The 16,148-nt window shown below is 54.6% G+C and overlaps 1 protein-coding gene across 1 annotated transcript in view; it reads left to right on the top strand.

Moving 5' to 3' along the window:
• CAMK2A (calcium/calmodulin dependent protein kinase II alpha) overlaps positions 1-9,705 on the top strand; it is a 62,513-nt gene extending 52,808 nt beyond the window's left edge. Inside the window, exons 16-19 of the mRNA XM_060092056.1 lie at positions 2,364-2,439; positions 5,065-5,159; positions 8,924-9,152; positions 9,415-9,705. Of these exons, the coding sequence (XP_059948039.1) occupies positions 2,364-2,439; positions 5,065-5,159; positions 8,924-9,152; positions 9,415-9,418 (404 nt within the window). The 3' untranslated portion in view covers positions 9,419-9,705. The remainder of the gene's footprint in view (positions 1-2,363; positions 2,440-5,064; positions 5,160-8,923; positions 9,153-9,414) is intronic.
• The last annotated feature ends 6,443 nt before the right edge of the window (positions 9,706-16,148 follow it).

Below are 16,148 nucleotides of genomic sequence, written 5' to 3'. Positions count from 1 at the left end.
TGGATCATCACCCTGATTTCATGTGGGAGCAGCTGGAACGAGGTGTCTCCTGGTGGAGGTGGGTTTCTCCCCATCCTCAATCCCCAGCTTCCATGAAGGAGGGCAGAGTTGACCAGGAGGCCGGGCTGTTGGGCTCCTAGGGACAGAGGCCACCAGGCCACTTGGGCAATTCCAGGGAACAGGGCAAGGCCAGCAGCCCCAGACCCTGATTTGGTCCATCCGCTCATTCATTCATTCAAGCTGCCTCCGTCTCAGCCCCAGGCAAGGCCCCAGAGTCACCCGGCTGACCTCATGGTCTGAGACAGACCCGTTCCCAGCCCTGGTGATGCTTTGCCGAGCCAGGAGATAAAGAATGAGTGGCTCACTGCGGTGACTGACATTGGAGATAGTAACTTCAGTGATGTTACGTCTACTGAGCTCCTACCACGTGCCAAGAGCTGCGCTGGGCACCGGCCCCTGCCCTGAGGGGCAGGTGGTGCGGGGAGAGGGAGATGGGCTTTGGAGCTGCACCCTCTGCTCGGGGCGGTTGGTCCACTGGAGCAGACTGTTTCACCTGTTGGCTCCACGGTGACTGGAACTTGTCTCTGACCGGGAGGTGAGAACCACGTGAAATTGTGCTGGGAGGCTTCAAAGATTCGCGGCTTGAGCACTGGTGGCAGTCACTCACTCCACAATGAATGCCTGGCCAGGCCTGCTCCAGGCTCCAGGGATCAGCGAGCCTCCACGGAGCTCATATTTGAGCTGCGGAAGAGACAAGCATGTGGGCCCAACACACCACGGAACGCGTTGGAGCTCCTGGGTCCTGTGGAAAAGGCCCTGGGCTGGGAGCCAAACTCTGCACCCAAAATGTTCTATGTCCTTGGGCAAGTCACACCCCTTACCAAGCTTCTGGTTCCCCAATGTTGGATAAGCAGGCTGAGTCCCTGTTCCCCAAGAGTTCTTGCGGCCTGGGTGTCCTGTGATTCTTTGTCCTCTGGGCCTGAGGTGAGCTCCCCAGTGTGAGGGGGGATGGGATGGCACGGGCAGTTGGTGAGGAAAGGGGCAGGGACAAGGCTTCCTCCAGGAGCCGTCTCCCTCCCGTGCTCCCAGCCTGAGAAATGGGCAACATGTCCACACATCTCACCTGAGGCTGCTCCAGCAGGCCAGCTCACTGACTGGCTTGGAGGTTAGGCTTGAGCCTGGGGGAGGAAGGGAAGCAGGCCTGGCCCTGGGAAACCGCCTGAGGCTTCTGGGAGGAATGCCCTGCTGGGAGCCAGACATTTGGCTTCAAATTCCTTCATTGCTGAGGCTCGGTCTCCTCATGTGTCAGATGCGGGGAAACTGGCCTTGCCTCCCCCTACCCCCCAGGCTGTGAGGAGCAGATGCAGTAATGAGTGTGTGAGGATACAGGAGGCAGTGTGTACCTTACAGTGTGTACCTACTATGTGCCAGGCTCTGGTCCAAGTGCCTCAGGCACATCATCTCATCCCATGCTCATAACAACTCCGGGACGAGGGCATTGTCCTCTCCATACGATGGACCAGAAAACAACCTTGTGCCCCACGGTTGCAGAGCTTGTAAAGACCTGGGCTGGGATTTAGAAGAAGCCTGTCTGGTACTGAAGCCTGGGTTCTTTACACAACTTGTTCAGCACTGAACGTATGAGAGGTGATGGTGTCCCCATTTTACAGATGGGAAAACTGGGGCTCAGAACATCACACACCTGATAAGAAAACTGATGTCTAATCCTCTACCAGGAAGACAGCAGCTGTTCGTGGTGTTTCAGTGGCGGACAGGGGTGGCCAGGTGTCAGCAACTGGGATTCATTCTGCCTAGAAAGTTCTGGAAGACTCAGTGCCTGATTCCTATAGGCACCCAAATGGGACAAAAACTGACTCAGACCTAAGGGATGAGTAAGTCCTAAGCCCTTCCTTAGTGGCCCCAGCTTGGACCATGGGGGAGCCCCTGGTTTGTGGTTGCTGGTGACAACCTCCACAGGTGACCTTGCTTGGATTCAGGTGGCAAAACAAAGTAATGGAGAAGCATATTTTGGAATCAAGACCTGGGTTCAAATCAGCCCTAGAGCCAGAGTCATGCATGCTGTTTGGAGGCAGAGGCTGTCAACTAAGACACTGGCTCTGCCCATTGTAGTTGAGGGAATTTTCACACTTTTTTTTTTCACCTTTCTGGGCCTCAGTTTCTTCTTCCATGAAATGGGAGTAATGATACCCAGGGACAGTGTGAGGATAAACGAGGCAATCTCTCTGAGGCCGTCAGGTGCCAGGACAGGGTCTGGTGCGTGTTAGGGGCTCAGGAAGCTGTGGTTGGTGCTGCATCCCAATCACTATTGCTATTATTTCTCTGTGTTCCCTCCTGCCTTACAGTGCGGAAACAAGAAATTATAAAAGTGACAGAACAGCTGATTGAAGCCATAAGCAATGGAGATTTTGAGTCCTACACGTGAGTCGGCTGGGTCCATTCTGCATGTCCCGCCTGGATTGTTGATCAGGGGGTGCTGATGGCTACCTTTGGGGGTCCTTGTCTCTGACCCTCCTGTACTCACTCTGCATGTGCTGTGAATCAGGCTGAACTCATATTTCTGGTTTGCCTTCAGACTTTACGCTTTCATTAAGCTTTCTGTTCACAATACTTGTCTATATCTCAGTCCTGCTCCTATCTTGTTCCCCAGGAGGAACTCCAACAAAACTCTTTTGCTTCCCCAAGGACAGAGCGGGTGGGTCTCCACCACAACATGGGCCTCCTCAGGAGATGAGCTGGGTCCTGCCACATGGGCCTGGGGCCTCACCCTGGACCTCCTATGACCTCAGATGGGCAGGAGCAGGCAGGAACCCATAGGGTTTGTACCTCCAGTGAGTAGGGGTGAGCAAAAGAACCTCCAGAAGGAATCTTACATCCTCTGGGGATAAGGCAGAGTGCACAAAAATAGCATGATATGAAACAGGTGGTATGAGACATCCTCTACACACCTGATCAGCTGTTGGAGGGGCAGCTGTGTGCAAAGGCTGGGCTGGAGCGCCCCCTGGTGGCCACAGCCTTGCTGGTCTGGCCTGGAAGCAGGCCTTCCGCTGGCCTCCAGGAGAGCCAGGATTCTGGGCTGAGGCCTCAACATCTTGGCCAGAGCTAACGAGGCCTGGGCCTGAAGACCCCACATATGCTTTTCGGTGGACAAAAGCTGCCAACTAAGGGCAGAATGACCTTTGCCTATTGGGTTCAGGTGAGATGGGAATAACTGGGCTGGGCTTTGCTCCTCGGGCTGCCTGATCTTGGTTACCACTGTGTCCAGGAGCTGAAGTTTGTCTCTCAAAGGCTTGGCAGACCAGGCACATCCTAACTGTGGGAGGGTTTCAGCAGCAGCAGGTGGCAAAGCCCCAGCCATCTACTGGTTATCTCTGGAGGAACAAGGATCTTGGAAGGTGCAGGTGTGAGACGGAGGCCGCTTGTATATGTGAGTGTGATGCACTTGCCCACACATGCACGTTTGTGACTGCGTGCACAAGGGGTGTGCACGGGTGTGTGTGCACGTGTGCCCCTGCGGGTTGCATAAAAGCATGGAAATGCGCTGTTGAACAGGTTTTGCATCCGGTCCTAGAAAGAATTAAGTCAGCCATGGGAGAGCCCGAGAGTGGCTCTGGAAGGACACAGCCAGGGAGAAAGGGAAAGAGAGGTGGCTCCTATGGACCCCAAGCCTCCCACCTCTGTGATGTCACTTCCTCTGGCATCTGCAGCCCAATCTAGGTTCTGACCACTTGCCATGACCTCTGGGGCATACGGTGCCGAGTCTGGCCCTGCGTCACCCTGGATAAGCCCCTTCGTCTCACTGAGCCTCAGTTTCCCTACACGTACAATGGAGTTGGAGCAGAGGGTCTCTGAGTCCCTTCAGAGGCAGGGACACCCGGAGACCCTCTGGAGAAGGGCTCCTCTTGGCTGGGGGCTGCTTAGTCTTCCAGACGGTCAGGGCTCAGACCCCCAGCCTTAGAGGATTCTGGATCTGGAAGGGTCCCGAGCAACCCATATGGTCTGAGCACAACCCCCCAGCTCCTGGCTAATCCATCTGGAGAATCTGAGGTCCTGAGTGGAGAAGCGAGTTGTCTGGAGTCACAGAGACAGGGCAGTCAGGGCAGAGCAAGGGCAGAGCACCCTGCACTCCCCACGGCATACAGTGTAGACGATGCTGGCCCAATGCCCTCCTCCACTGTCTTCAGTCCCTCCCCGTGGCAGGATCTTTGCTTGGCCTGGGGTGCTTCCTGTCCCTGGCTTCATTGTCATCATCACAGGGGTCCATGTTGTGTTACAGAAGATCCCAGAGACCTAGGGGTGGGGGAGACAGTTTTTTCCTTCCTCCGTCTGGCTGTCAGGGTCTCCCAGAAAACAGACCTGGGTGGGAGCACTGAGCCGAAAATGCAGAGCAGTGGGCCTCCTCTGCCATGCCCTGTGCTCCTTCCTCCCAGGCATCACTTCTTGGAATGCTGTTATCCTCATCTTACAGAAGAGGAAAGTGTGGCTCACCAGGAGGGCTGCTGCCAACAATAGGGCAACTTTGTTTAAAGTAGCAAAACGCACTCCCTCCAGGGACACACCTGCTTGGTGAACAGAAGTTGCTTCACTTTAGTGAAGGAAAATGTCTCCCCGCCCAAGGAAGACCATTTAGGAAAAGTCCTCTCTGGATGGATCTGCTGCCCTGGGCGGGGGATGTAATTTGGAGAGGAGTGTACAGGCTGAATTATCCCCGCTGGCGCCTCGGGGCAGCGAACAATGCACGACATTCATGGTGCTCTTGCTTAGAGAGGTTAAGCCCCTTGCTGGGGGGTCTCATAACCTGTAAGTGGCAGAGCCACGACCTGGACCCAGGCTTCCCAGTTCTCAGTGGCACTAGCCAGTCAGCAATGCCCCACACTGTAACTGGACCAGCCCCGTCCCATCCGCCAACCTCACTGATCCTGTGAGGTGGGTGCAGTCACTTTTACTTCACAGGCTTGCCTTCCCGGGGTCCAGGCCCCTGGAATTTAGAGGGGGGCGCCCGAGACGCCACCCTAGCCCATCTTTCCTCTAACTTCCTCCCCCCAGGAAGATGTGTGACCCCGGGATGACAGCCTTCGAACCCGAGGCCCTAGGGAACCTGGTCGAGGGCCTGGACTTCCATCGATTCTATTTTGAAAACCGTGAGCAATCCCTTCCCTCTGGGCTGCCTGTTGTCTGCTCTTTTCCGTGTCCTGCCAGATGGCACAGCAGGGTGACGGGCAGGGCCCCCGGGGCAGCTCAGGAGGCAGCGAAGAGGAAGGTCCTGTGTGGACAGGGGTTGGTACCATCTTGGCTCCCTCTCCGAACCCTGGACCGTCCAACGCCAGTGGCTGCGGATGGGGACTTGGGATAAGCGTGACAAGCCCTCCCAGCCCTCGCCTGCCCATGACCCTGGTAGGGCCTGGGGAAGACCTTTCTTCCCTTTCTACAGATAAGGGAGCCTTCCCACCAGGGCACACCCCCAAGTTACAGTCACCTGAATGCCTGCAGCCACCCCAGCTGCCCAGCTGGTCTCAAGCTGGCGCATGGGTTGTTGTTATGCAGGTGCCCCCGTGGGTGGGCAGTCTGGAGAAGGAGCGGACCAAGCTCACACTGCTGTGCCCTGCCTGTTTGTCTAGGTCTCTGTCCGCATGTCTGTCCTTCCCGGGCCTCTCCTTTGCAGGAGAGACCCTGGCAGCTTTGCAACCCGGGGCTGTCAGGGGGCTGAGGCTGGGCCTGACCTAGGGCGCTTTCTGCCTGTGTCTGTGTCTCACCTTGGCCAGGGGTCAGACGGGGACGAACCAAAGCACACACAGGTTAGACTCCTGCAGCTCAGGACCCAGAGGGAGACCCTGAGAAGTGGCACATCCAGGGTCCCCCAGAGGGAAGGCACGTACCACCAAGGTTATGCTAGGTGATTTCCGGTGCATGTGGACACCAATTGAAACAGCATTGGTGCACACAGTGAGAAAGTTTGTCCCTTTCTGAATTCACTTTCAGTACATCCGGCTCCGCCAAGAGGAAAGGGTCAGTTTAATGCTAGTCTGTCTTAAGCACCTAATGCTTTCTAACTCACCTCATTATCAAAAAGAGAGTGGTCTCAGGCTCAGATCCTTTCAGGCAAGAGCATGGAGCTAGGATTACATAACTTGATTTCATTTTAACTGGACTTATTATTAAAATTGTATTCTGTGAGACTGGTTATTCATTAATGATTGTACGAGAAAGTTTTCTTTTAAAATAAATTCATATAAATTAATAAAGTGAATCAACTTAAGGAAATATTTTCATAAAGTAAGTACAGGTAGATGGTAAAAATAAAGGTGATACTTAAGCAACTGAAGTTGGATCTAGTCGAACTCTTCACTGTACAGAGGTCCAGAGAAGGGAATGACTTGTCCAAAGGAACCCAGAAAGTTGGTGGCAGAACCCGGTCCTGATTCTCTCCATCGCCTCCTTCCTTCCCCGTGCTCCCCCCTCACCCGGGCATTAGTGTCCCCTAGATGGACACTCCTCTCCTGCCTGCATGCAGTCTGATGGAAGCTTGTAGAGTATGAGGGCTTAAGAGCATCCCCAAAAAGCCGTGAAGAAGGAAGTTGCATTTTCCTTTGACAAATCAAACTCTGATTTTCTAAGGCTAGCAATGCAGATAGAATGTGAGGAGAGGTGGCTGGACCCCACCATCCCCATCACCCTGGGGTTCCCATGATCACCATGGCCACCTCTATACTCGTCTGTCCTGGGGGGTGGGGGGCACTGGTTCCCCAGAGAATTCCACAATCCCCACAGAGCAGAGACCAGGCTGAACCGGCTCTGAAGACTGAGGGATGGCAAAAGGGAAAAAAAACACAGACGGCTGTGCTAGCCATTGATCTGCATCCTGGCAGTGAGCCCCATCACAGCACCAGCCCCCTGGACTCTGGGCTTGGACACCTGGTCACATCAAAGGACCCACAAGACCAAGACCCAGAGTAACTGCCTGCCCTGGGGCAAGTCCCACCCTCCTGCCTGTTTTTTCCTGCTGGAGGACCTGGCCCTTTCTCCCATTCTATCCATGAGGGTAGAAAATGGAAGCCTAGAGTCTGTTCAAAAGATACCACATTAGGGTGGCCATTGCTTTACAAATGACCCTCAGGACCCTAGCCCTGGCAGACAACAGTAAGGCCCAGTGCCCTCAACAATGCTAAGCTCTGTTTGCCCCTTTGGAGATTGTTCTAGATTGTCCTAATTTAGACCCACCTTGAGACTGACTTCTTTTAGGTTCTACTGCATTTCTTTCAGAAACTGACCTAGCTTTGGACAAGTCCGATTGCTTCTCTGGACCTCAGTTTCCAGGTCTGCTAAATGGATGCATTGAACTAGACAGTGTTGAGTGCCTCCAGCCCCAGATGCTGTCAAGGCTGCTTATGGAGGCCTCCTTGCATTTTGTGGGAGGGCCATGGGGTGACCTGTGACCTCTGACCTTGAGGTCACCCCCAAGCCTATAACACAAAAACTCTGCACTCTCTCTGTCCAAGAGCCCAGAACTGTAAAAGTCTCTTAGTCTACATATCTAAGACTCAGTGATTTTGAGTCATTTATCCAAAGCCTGGGTATAGTGTGATTGTAATGTTTAGGGGTGGATACTATTGGATGCTTTCTGAAGTGCTGGAAAAAAAATTTTATTTTTACATTTTCCAGGAAATCAGTGGTTCACAAACCTGTCTGGACATCAGAATCAGAGGATGGGGGAGGGAGAGGGGGAGAGGGAGCTTTTTAATATTATAGATTCCTGAACTGGCAACTCCAAGGGTGGGGCTGGGCAGTCTGTATTTTAAATCAGCTCTCCATGGATTCGGATACATTTGGGCTACACTAAGCAAAGGCATGAGGCTTCCTCTGAAGCCCAAGATCCTGGTGACCCTTGTCTAGTCCCTCCCTAGGCCATTGTCTTTCTGTGCTTTTGTTTTCTATCTTGCTGAAAACATTGAGAGTTCCTAGAACCAAGATGATGATGATGATGATAGTGATGAAGATGATAATAATAATAGTAATATTTCACATAGAGAGAGAGCTGGTTTCTGGTACTTTTGTCAGTTCTGTCATGATTACAAGAGCTATGCATTGCCCTCTAACTCTGAAAAGTTCCATGACTTCACCCCATCACCACCAACACCATCCTTATAATTCCAAGATTCTAAGATTATACAATTTTAATATTCTTCAAGTTTCCATCATTCTACATGTTGAGAATAGAGGTGGCAAATGAGGGACCCACAAGCCATAGCTGGACTACACATGTTTCATGTGGTCTGTATGATGTTTTAAATTTGAATTTGAGGCCAATAATTAAAAATGAGGCATTCGACATAAAAATCCAGATTTCTAGATTCTCTTGAAAAACCAGATGTGGCAACACGGGTCCCACTTACATAGCAAACACCAGGGAAGCTGTGTGCAGGGCACCTCCATAGAAGGGACATGGCGCCCTATTCACCACAGTCTCCACCCCTCCCTATTGTCCCCCTGACCCAGAGACAAAGGGTCCATTGTCGTTTAGCATCTTATACCCAGTTCAGCCTCCTTGTTGATGTACTCTCCTGGCCTCTACAGGGATCTGGGTTGAGACTCTGGTGTAAGCTCACTTGATTCTCCATTCACCTGCATGTCTGAGATACTATGCTTCGAAACTTCCATTCCCCTGCATTTGAAGAAGTCAGCTTGTCTTGAAGTCCACTGTATCTCAGCTGGGATATGAGCTTGTCATCTACAAGTTCTGCTTTCACTCCCAGGAAGCTGAGCCCTGTCACAGAGCCCCACTCTTCGGGAAGCAAGGCAGGCAGAGGTGCCTCTGCTGAGAGGGTTGCTGAGAATTGGGGAAGTGAAGGAAGCGAGGCAGGAGGCCCCCGGGTGCGACCCCTCTGCCCCCTCCCATCCCCGCCTGCAGTGTGGTCCCGGAACAGCAAGCCTGTGCACACCACCATCCTGAATCCCCACATTCACCTGATGGGTGACGAGGCGGCCTGCATCGCCTACATCCGCATCACGCAGTACCTGGATGCGGGCGGCATCCCCCGCACGGCCCAGTCGGAAGAGACCCGCGTGTGGCACCGCCGGGATGGCAAATGGCAGATCGTCCACTTCCACAGATCTGGGGCGCCCTCCGTCCTGCCCCAGTAAGAGCCCCTCCTTCCTGCCATCTGTCATTCAGGATAATCTAAAGGAACGGGGTGGTGCCGGTCTGGAGATGGTACACGTTGGGGAACCCGGCGGCTGGGAAGACCACAGGGAGGAGATCAGGCCTGGAGGTCCCAGGGGTTGAGGGGGAAGAGCTGGGGGGACCCACAGGAGGCAGCTTGAACTCCATCCAAGGAGGTGGGCAGGGTGGGTGCCCTCAGAAGCACCCACGTTACGCACCGCACATACCATGTCTTACAGCTGAAGGACCAGGCTGGGGGCACCGTACCGCAGAGATCCACCGTTCGTCCGTGGAATGTGGCTGCTGGTTCTCCCACTTGGATTTTGCTGGAATTCCCCCAATCACATCATCCCACCACCACCACCATCACCGTCACCTTCATACCTGTGTCAAGAAAACCTGCCTGTTCGCAAAAGCCATCATGACTTCAGAGCAAATGGCGACATCTCCCCGTCACCAGCCGTCCCCTGCCAGGGCAGGGCTTCCTCAGGCCCACGTGCCCTGGGTGCTGGACCCGAGGACCCCCCCGCCTCCAGCTGTCATTGGCCTGGTCTTGCCTTGGCTGTAAGCCACAGTGCCCAGCTGTGTATTCATCCAGGGGCTGGGGAGGAGGGGCGGAGCTGGGAGGAATGTGGCATCCGCCAGATCCTCTCCCTGATCTCGCCTCTTCCGAGCTCCTCTAGGAAAGGGCCGAAGAACGCCCAGTCCCCCAGCCAACCTCCCCCGGGGGAGAGGGGGAGAGAGGAGCAGATGCCAGGAGCCTCCCGCCTCAAACTGCCTGCCTTCCTAACTCTTCTCCCATCCTGTCCTGCCCTCCTGCTCTCCAGCCGACCCTCCTCCCTCAGTGTGGGGAGCGCGATCCTCTCAGGGTGCCCCCACTTCTTCCCTTTCTCCTCCTGCTGATGTTTACTTCCAACACTAACTGCCCATTCCACCCTTCCATCAGGCCCGGAGAATTCCAGCTTCATCACATCCAAGGGAGAGAATCTGATTGCCTTTGGGGGGCAAAAGAAAACAGCATTTAGGTATCACTTCTACTTGGACCGCATGCCTTTTTATAGCCAAACTTCTGTGTGTTTTGTAAATGGATTTTGCGTTAATGGATATTTATGTAATAACTAGACCTCTCAAATTGGTGAGAAGGTCTGGGTTGGGAAGGGAGGTGGGAAGAGGGCTGAGGGGTATTTTTTTCTGTTCTTGTTTTTTTTTTTTGTCATCGCTGAGATGGACTTTGTCACTTGTGGTTATCTGGGGCTGAGGTGGACTCAGCCCCCCGGGGAAGGATCTCTCTGACATTTCAGTCCCTAGGTTCCTTTGTGGACTGGAGAAGCATCAGGTGTTAGTGCTGACGAAGGAACAGCAAATCAGGGCAGAGAGAGTGGGGGAAGCTGTCAGGGTGGCAGTACCTGGATTTTACCTTGCTTGCCTCCCAAACTGGGGTCCTTACTACCGTGCTTCCCTGGATTTCATCCCCCACATCTGCACACCCCCCTCAGCACCCCCCACCCAGCTCTGGGGGGTTTACGAGCATGGGTCTTCATGCGGGTCCAAAAAGAGCACTGGGATTTCTCCTCTTCACACCTCCTCCTGCAGCTGTGGGTTTGCATCTCTTTCTTTCTTTCTCTTTCCCTCTTCCCTTGGGATTGACTCTGATGTGGAATGCCTTGGTACATCCACAAGGATCTACTGTCTGCACTGTTTTTCTTTGCATGACTTTATATGCAGTAAGTATGTTGAAAAAAAAAAAGAAAAGAAGAAAAAACACTCAGCAAAACCAACCTACATGTTTTGGACAAAAAAAAAAAAAAAAATAGAGGTTGTATTCTCAGTGTCCGACTCAGAATTATGTTGCTGCCTTTCTGTGCTTTTGGCCTCTGTGTGGCCGTGTTTTGCCAGGATGAGATACTTTCCCCTCTGGAGGATTTTAGGGGAGGAAGAGCCACATCCCCAAAGATTTGGAGGAGTCCCTGATTCCCCCAAACCTCTGGGGAATCCTGGGTGTTGAGTGGAGCCGGACTGGTGGGGATGTGACCCAGGACTTTCTGAGTTTTCCCCAATCATGGGCTGTCTGCTGGGCCCATTCTCAAGGGTTCCTGCCCGTGGGACAGGTGAGGCAGGCTGGGTGGGGGCCGTAGGCCAGGAGAGAGGCTGCCCAGCCCTCCTGGTCTCCAAACTGGTCGATCACTGGCCTCTATACTTGGCAGAGACCCTGCTGCCAAGGCCCGGGCGGGCATTTGGCCTGCCCCAGGTCCAGAAGGCTTCCCAGTAAGGCCCAGTGACCCTAGCGCTCCAGCAGCCAAACCGCCTGCCTCCCTTGCTATCTGCCAGCTCCCACAGCCATCCCCAAGCCAAAGGTGAGGGGTTGCTGCCATTACCAAGGCAAAGTCTGGTCCTTCCTTCAGCCTCAGTTTCCCCCTCCGTTAAAGGGGTTAAATATTCCTGCCCAGCCTGTGTGGCAGGGCTGATGGCGGAATCAAACAGGATGGTGAGGTGAAGCCCAATACGCCCATGAGAATTGACAGTGTGAGTCACTGGCTGGACTCCTGTTCTTTTCTGGGCCTGGCCAGTCCCCCCTCCCTCCCCTGCCTGCCCCTCATCCTCCTCTTTGGTGCCTGTCCTCTGCTAATCAGCAGGGGACTGCGGGGGAAAGAGCCACAGTTTGGGGGTTATTAGGATTCCATTCCCAGCTCTGACCAGACTTGCCGTGTGACCTTGGGAAAGTCCTTTCCCTGCTCTCCCCTCGGTTCCAGAGGGAGCTGAGCTGGAGGACACCAATGTCCTGCCTTTCATCTGCTGACGCACCTCCTGTCCACTGTGCCCCTCTCTGGGTGCCAGAGAAGTGGAGGCCGGTCCCTACCCCAGGCCAAGATGGCCCCACTGTGAAGGTCAAGCCTGTGGGTGTGCAGCCAGCCGGTGTGGACCACAGGGCACCGGTGTGATCCCAAAGCAGAAGGCAGGAGAGACTGGCAGACAAAGCGCGGCCCAGAGCCCAACCCCACCAGACAGTCAAACATCCTGCAGATGCAAAAAATCCAGACCTAAGACAAGTCCTAGGCTCCAGCATGCAAACACATTAACGGGAAAGCATTCTCCCGGGTGTGCGCCCAGCAAGCGCTGATCCTGACCCCTGGCCTCCTGTCTCCCGTCAAAGGGAGACCCTTTTGGGGATGTATTTGCCAGACTCCCTGTGCTGGTTTCTTTGTTACTATTTGTTTGGGGTTTTGTTTCCGTTCTTCCTTTTTTAAAATATGTGGCTGTGAACTTGAATGACCACTGCTCAAACTTTCTGCTATTGTGGGGTTGGGGGGAAGAAGGGGTGTCTGTTTTATTCTTGGTGTTTTCAGTGCAATAAATAGCTACAAACTTCTGTGCACTGGCTGTCTCTCTGTCTTGGTCAAGCAGGGCACTGGGAGAGTTCATCAGTTTCCTGTTCTAGTTCTTGGCATCTGCAAAATGAAGGCCCAGGTCTTCATTCTGATTGGACTAACTTGGTCACGTGCTTAAGTCTGAGCCAATCACTGTGGGATTATGCCTGGACCACGTGCCCCAGCCTTAGAGCCTGGGATGGGGTTGGCTTCCTCTCAGGCACATAGAGTGCCCTTAACAAGAGCAACGGGTAGGCGTGCGTTGCCTCCAGTGGCCAACAGCAGAGTCTCCCTCGGGGGCCTGGGGCAAGGCTCTTCTCCTCCGGGCCTTGGTTTCCTTGTATAATGAGGAGGTTGTTCCAGAAGAAGTCCCTCCCCACCCATTCTCTTTCCTCCTGCCCAACCTCACAGGCAAGCCCCCAGGCCTCAGAGCCCCTGGAGAGGGGTTTGGAGAATGTCAGAGGGGGAGGAAGGGTCTCTTTACCCACAAACTATCTGTGAAACTAGTGTCGGGGGCAGTTTCACCTGTGCTGGGGCTGGTGCGAGGGGTGGTGGACTGGCTTTATTGGAGGAAGGGAGGTCACTGCTGCATTAGAGGCTAGTGTGGTTCCCTGAGCCCAAGCTGCTCAGGCTGGGCCAGGGTGGTGAAGCAGAGGCTTTGGCCCCCTCAGGCCATGACAGGGTGACCAACCATCCCGTTTGCTGACATGGACTTTTCAGTGCGAAACCTGACAGTCCCAGGCAAAACAGATGAGTTGCTGACTGTAAGCCATGCCCCCCGCCCCACCTAAGAGGCCTGATTCCACAAGATTGGGTGGTTGTGACTTCTGGAGCCTGTGGTCCTCTCCAGACCACGCTATGGGTGTCTGGGCTCCAGAATTCCCACGCCAGCTGCTTTCTGGGTCTGTCCTGCCTGCTGGCCTGTGAGGAGGCCAGGGGGCGTGTCTATGGGGCATGTGCCCCTCACACACGTGAGGACCTTGGCAGTAAGGCTGAAAAGCACAAGGAAGCGGGTCGCAGAGGGACCTAAGGCTTTCATTTGCACTCTTGCCCTGGAGCATGGCACGGCAGCGCCAGGACTGCTTGGACTTGAGCCTTCAGGCGCCTTGGATCTCCCGCCTGGGCAGCAGGAAGGACTTGAGAGCTTGGGCTGCCATTGCAGGCACTTGCCGGCAGGTGGCAGCCCAGGAGCAGGTTACAGGAGGTCCAGGGTTCTGTGTGCCTGCGAAGCTCTGGGAGCTCCCAGTAGACCTCAAGAAGTATCCTTTACCTCGCAAAGTGCCAGCTCCACTTAAAGCACTATTATTATCTACAGAGGCATGATCCTTTACAGTTCACAAAGTGCTTTCACACCTCTTACCCCAGTTACAACAGCCCTATTTTGAAGATGAAGAAAATGAGGCTCAGAGGTAAAGAGGCTTCTTGCAAGACAGAGAGCCGGGACTCAAACACGCAGAGCTCTGTTCTCTCCAGGCCCCTGGTCTGTGTTTCCCCATCTGTGGATGGCCAGCAAACAGTGGCTGGGATTCTCAGGAACCCCACCTCCTTGACCCCTATCCCTTCCAGCCTCTGCCTCATCTCTTAGTGGTCTACACCTGTAGTCTCCACCTGTTCACTGCCCATTTACTCCAGAACTCACTGCAGAGGGCTGGTTTCCCTCTTATTCCTTGCTCAGTGCATAGCAACGCCTCCGCACCCTTCAGGACACAGCTGCGGTACCTTCTCCGGGAAGACCCCGCCTCCTTCCCAGCATGCACTGCGTTAGGTCCCTCCATGAGCTCCGCGACCTCCTCTACCCACCTCGCCAGAGCTTGCTGGTTTGAAGTCACCTGAGCAAGTGTCTACATAACCGTGTGCTCCTTGAAGGCGGTCAGCACTTTGTCCACGCTCAGGATGCACGCAGCAGGTATCATCATCCTTGCCCCGGGGTAGACCCCTGACAAATGTGTGCTGCTGGAATGTGTGTACACCTGACCTCGTTTATACGCGCTCTCACAACCCTCAGTTCACCCCCCTGCTGGGCACTACTGTTCTCTTCATTCCACGAACAAGGGGACGGTGGTGCAGAAAGTGAAGGCAGCACTTGCCTGAAATGGCCCAGGGAGGGAGGGAGGTGAGACTCAGAACAGGAACCACCCCGAACACCTGCTAGGGCATGCGGCAGACGGGCTGGGCTCAGAGGGGGACCCAGAGATGAGCTAGCTTGTCTCCTGTCCCCAGGAATCCCTGATGCCACCCCAGAAAGTGAGAACCGGCATTCAGGGTGGGCTGGGATGAGGGCTGGCCCTGGTGCGAAGGTTGTGGGAGCTAGAAGAAAGAGTAGGAGGGCCGTGGCAGTGACTGGGGGTTCTGGAGGGGATTTGTGTGGATGCTCAGCAGATTGAGATGTGGCGGAAGAATGCAGGCAAGAGCCAGGCTGAGAGCCCAGAACAGTGGGTCAGGTAGGGGGGAGAAGGGGGCTAGAGGTGTCAGAAGGCCGAGAGTGCCCCGAACCTACCATGCTGGAGGTGTGCCTTTCCAGGGCATGGGTGGGTCCCCAGCAATGGAAATGGCCCTTCCCAGACCAGGGCCATAGTATATCTTTTAGGAAACATCCCCCAGCAGGTGCTGGGAGTGTTTGCAGAGGGCAAGGTGGGGCAGGTCCAGTCCTGTGGGAATGGCCCCCCTCCTTTCCTTCCTCCTGGGATGAACCCCACCCTCCCTTCTCCACCTGGGCTCGCAAAGGTCTCAGAGGCCACTTCCCTCTGGGCGGCTATCCCTTCCAGGGCCTTGGGCCACAGCAGATGGTGAATGGAGTTATCTAGAAGTGGACTGTCTCTTCCCGCAAGAAAAAGGGAGGGGGGGGACTATCATCATTCTCTCCCAGTGTGACCTTGGGTGTGTTATTTTCCCTCTCTGGACCTCAGTTTCCTCATCATTACAGCAACAGGGGGTGAACCCGTGGGCCCCAAATATATACGGGAACTTGGCTGGCTACTCAGAATCACCCGGGAAGTTTGCTAAAAATACAGATACTTCAGGCTCCACCCTCAGGGATTAGGAAACGCTGGACTGGGCAGGGCTCCAGGCAGCTGAAATCTTAGCAAGGACCCAGTTTGGGAATTCTGTGTTGAGCACCCCCTTCCCCGGTTCCCACAGTCACACTGGCAGCTGGAAGATCCAGTTATCGGCAGGCCCCACCCCAGCCTTCCCGCTTCCCCATCCTTCTCCCCTGACTCAGCTAGATCAATATTGACCATCGGCCCCTCCCCTGCCTCTGACTCCCGTCACCCCAAGCCCCCAAACTCTCTGAGACCCTGGCCCTGGCTCAGCAGAATCAAGGTCAAAGCAAGGCTTTTGGCCCGGAGGATTTTATTCCTGTCCCACTCCCCCTAGCCCCACCCCGCATCCTCCACCTCTGACTGGTTTGGCAGGGCATCCCAGCTCACTGCAGAAACCATCAGGGCTCCTACTCATAACTCCATCCTGCAAGAGGGGACAAGCCCTGAATCTGGCTCCAAAGAGGTGGTGCTCCCCCTGTAGCTCTCCACAGCATGGTCACTGGCAAAAGCCTGAATTGGGCAAGCAGGGGCACAGAGCTCCCCTCTGCCCACGGCTCTCCCTCCAGC

Source organism: Mesoplodon densirostris, chromosome 3, assembly GCF_025265405.1.
Source record: "Mesoplodon densirostris isolate mMesDen1 chromosome 3, mMesDen1 primary haplotype, whole genome shotgun sequence".
Taxonomy (NCBI): Eukaryota; Metazoa; Chordata; class Mammalia; order Artiodactyla; family Ziphiidae; genus Mesoplodon; species Mesoplodon densirostris.
The sequence above is the reverse complement of the archived record's forward strand: the minus strand, read 5'-3'. Positions and strand labels throughout refer to the sequence as shown.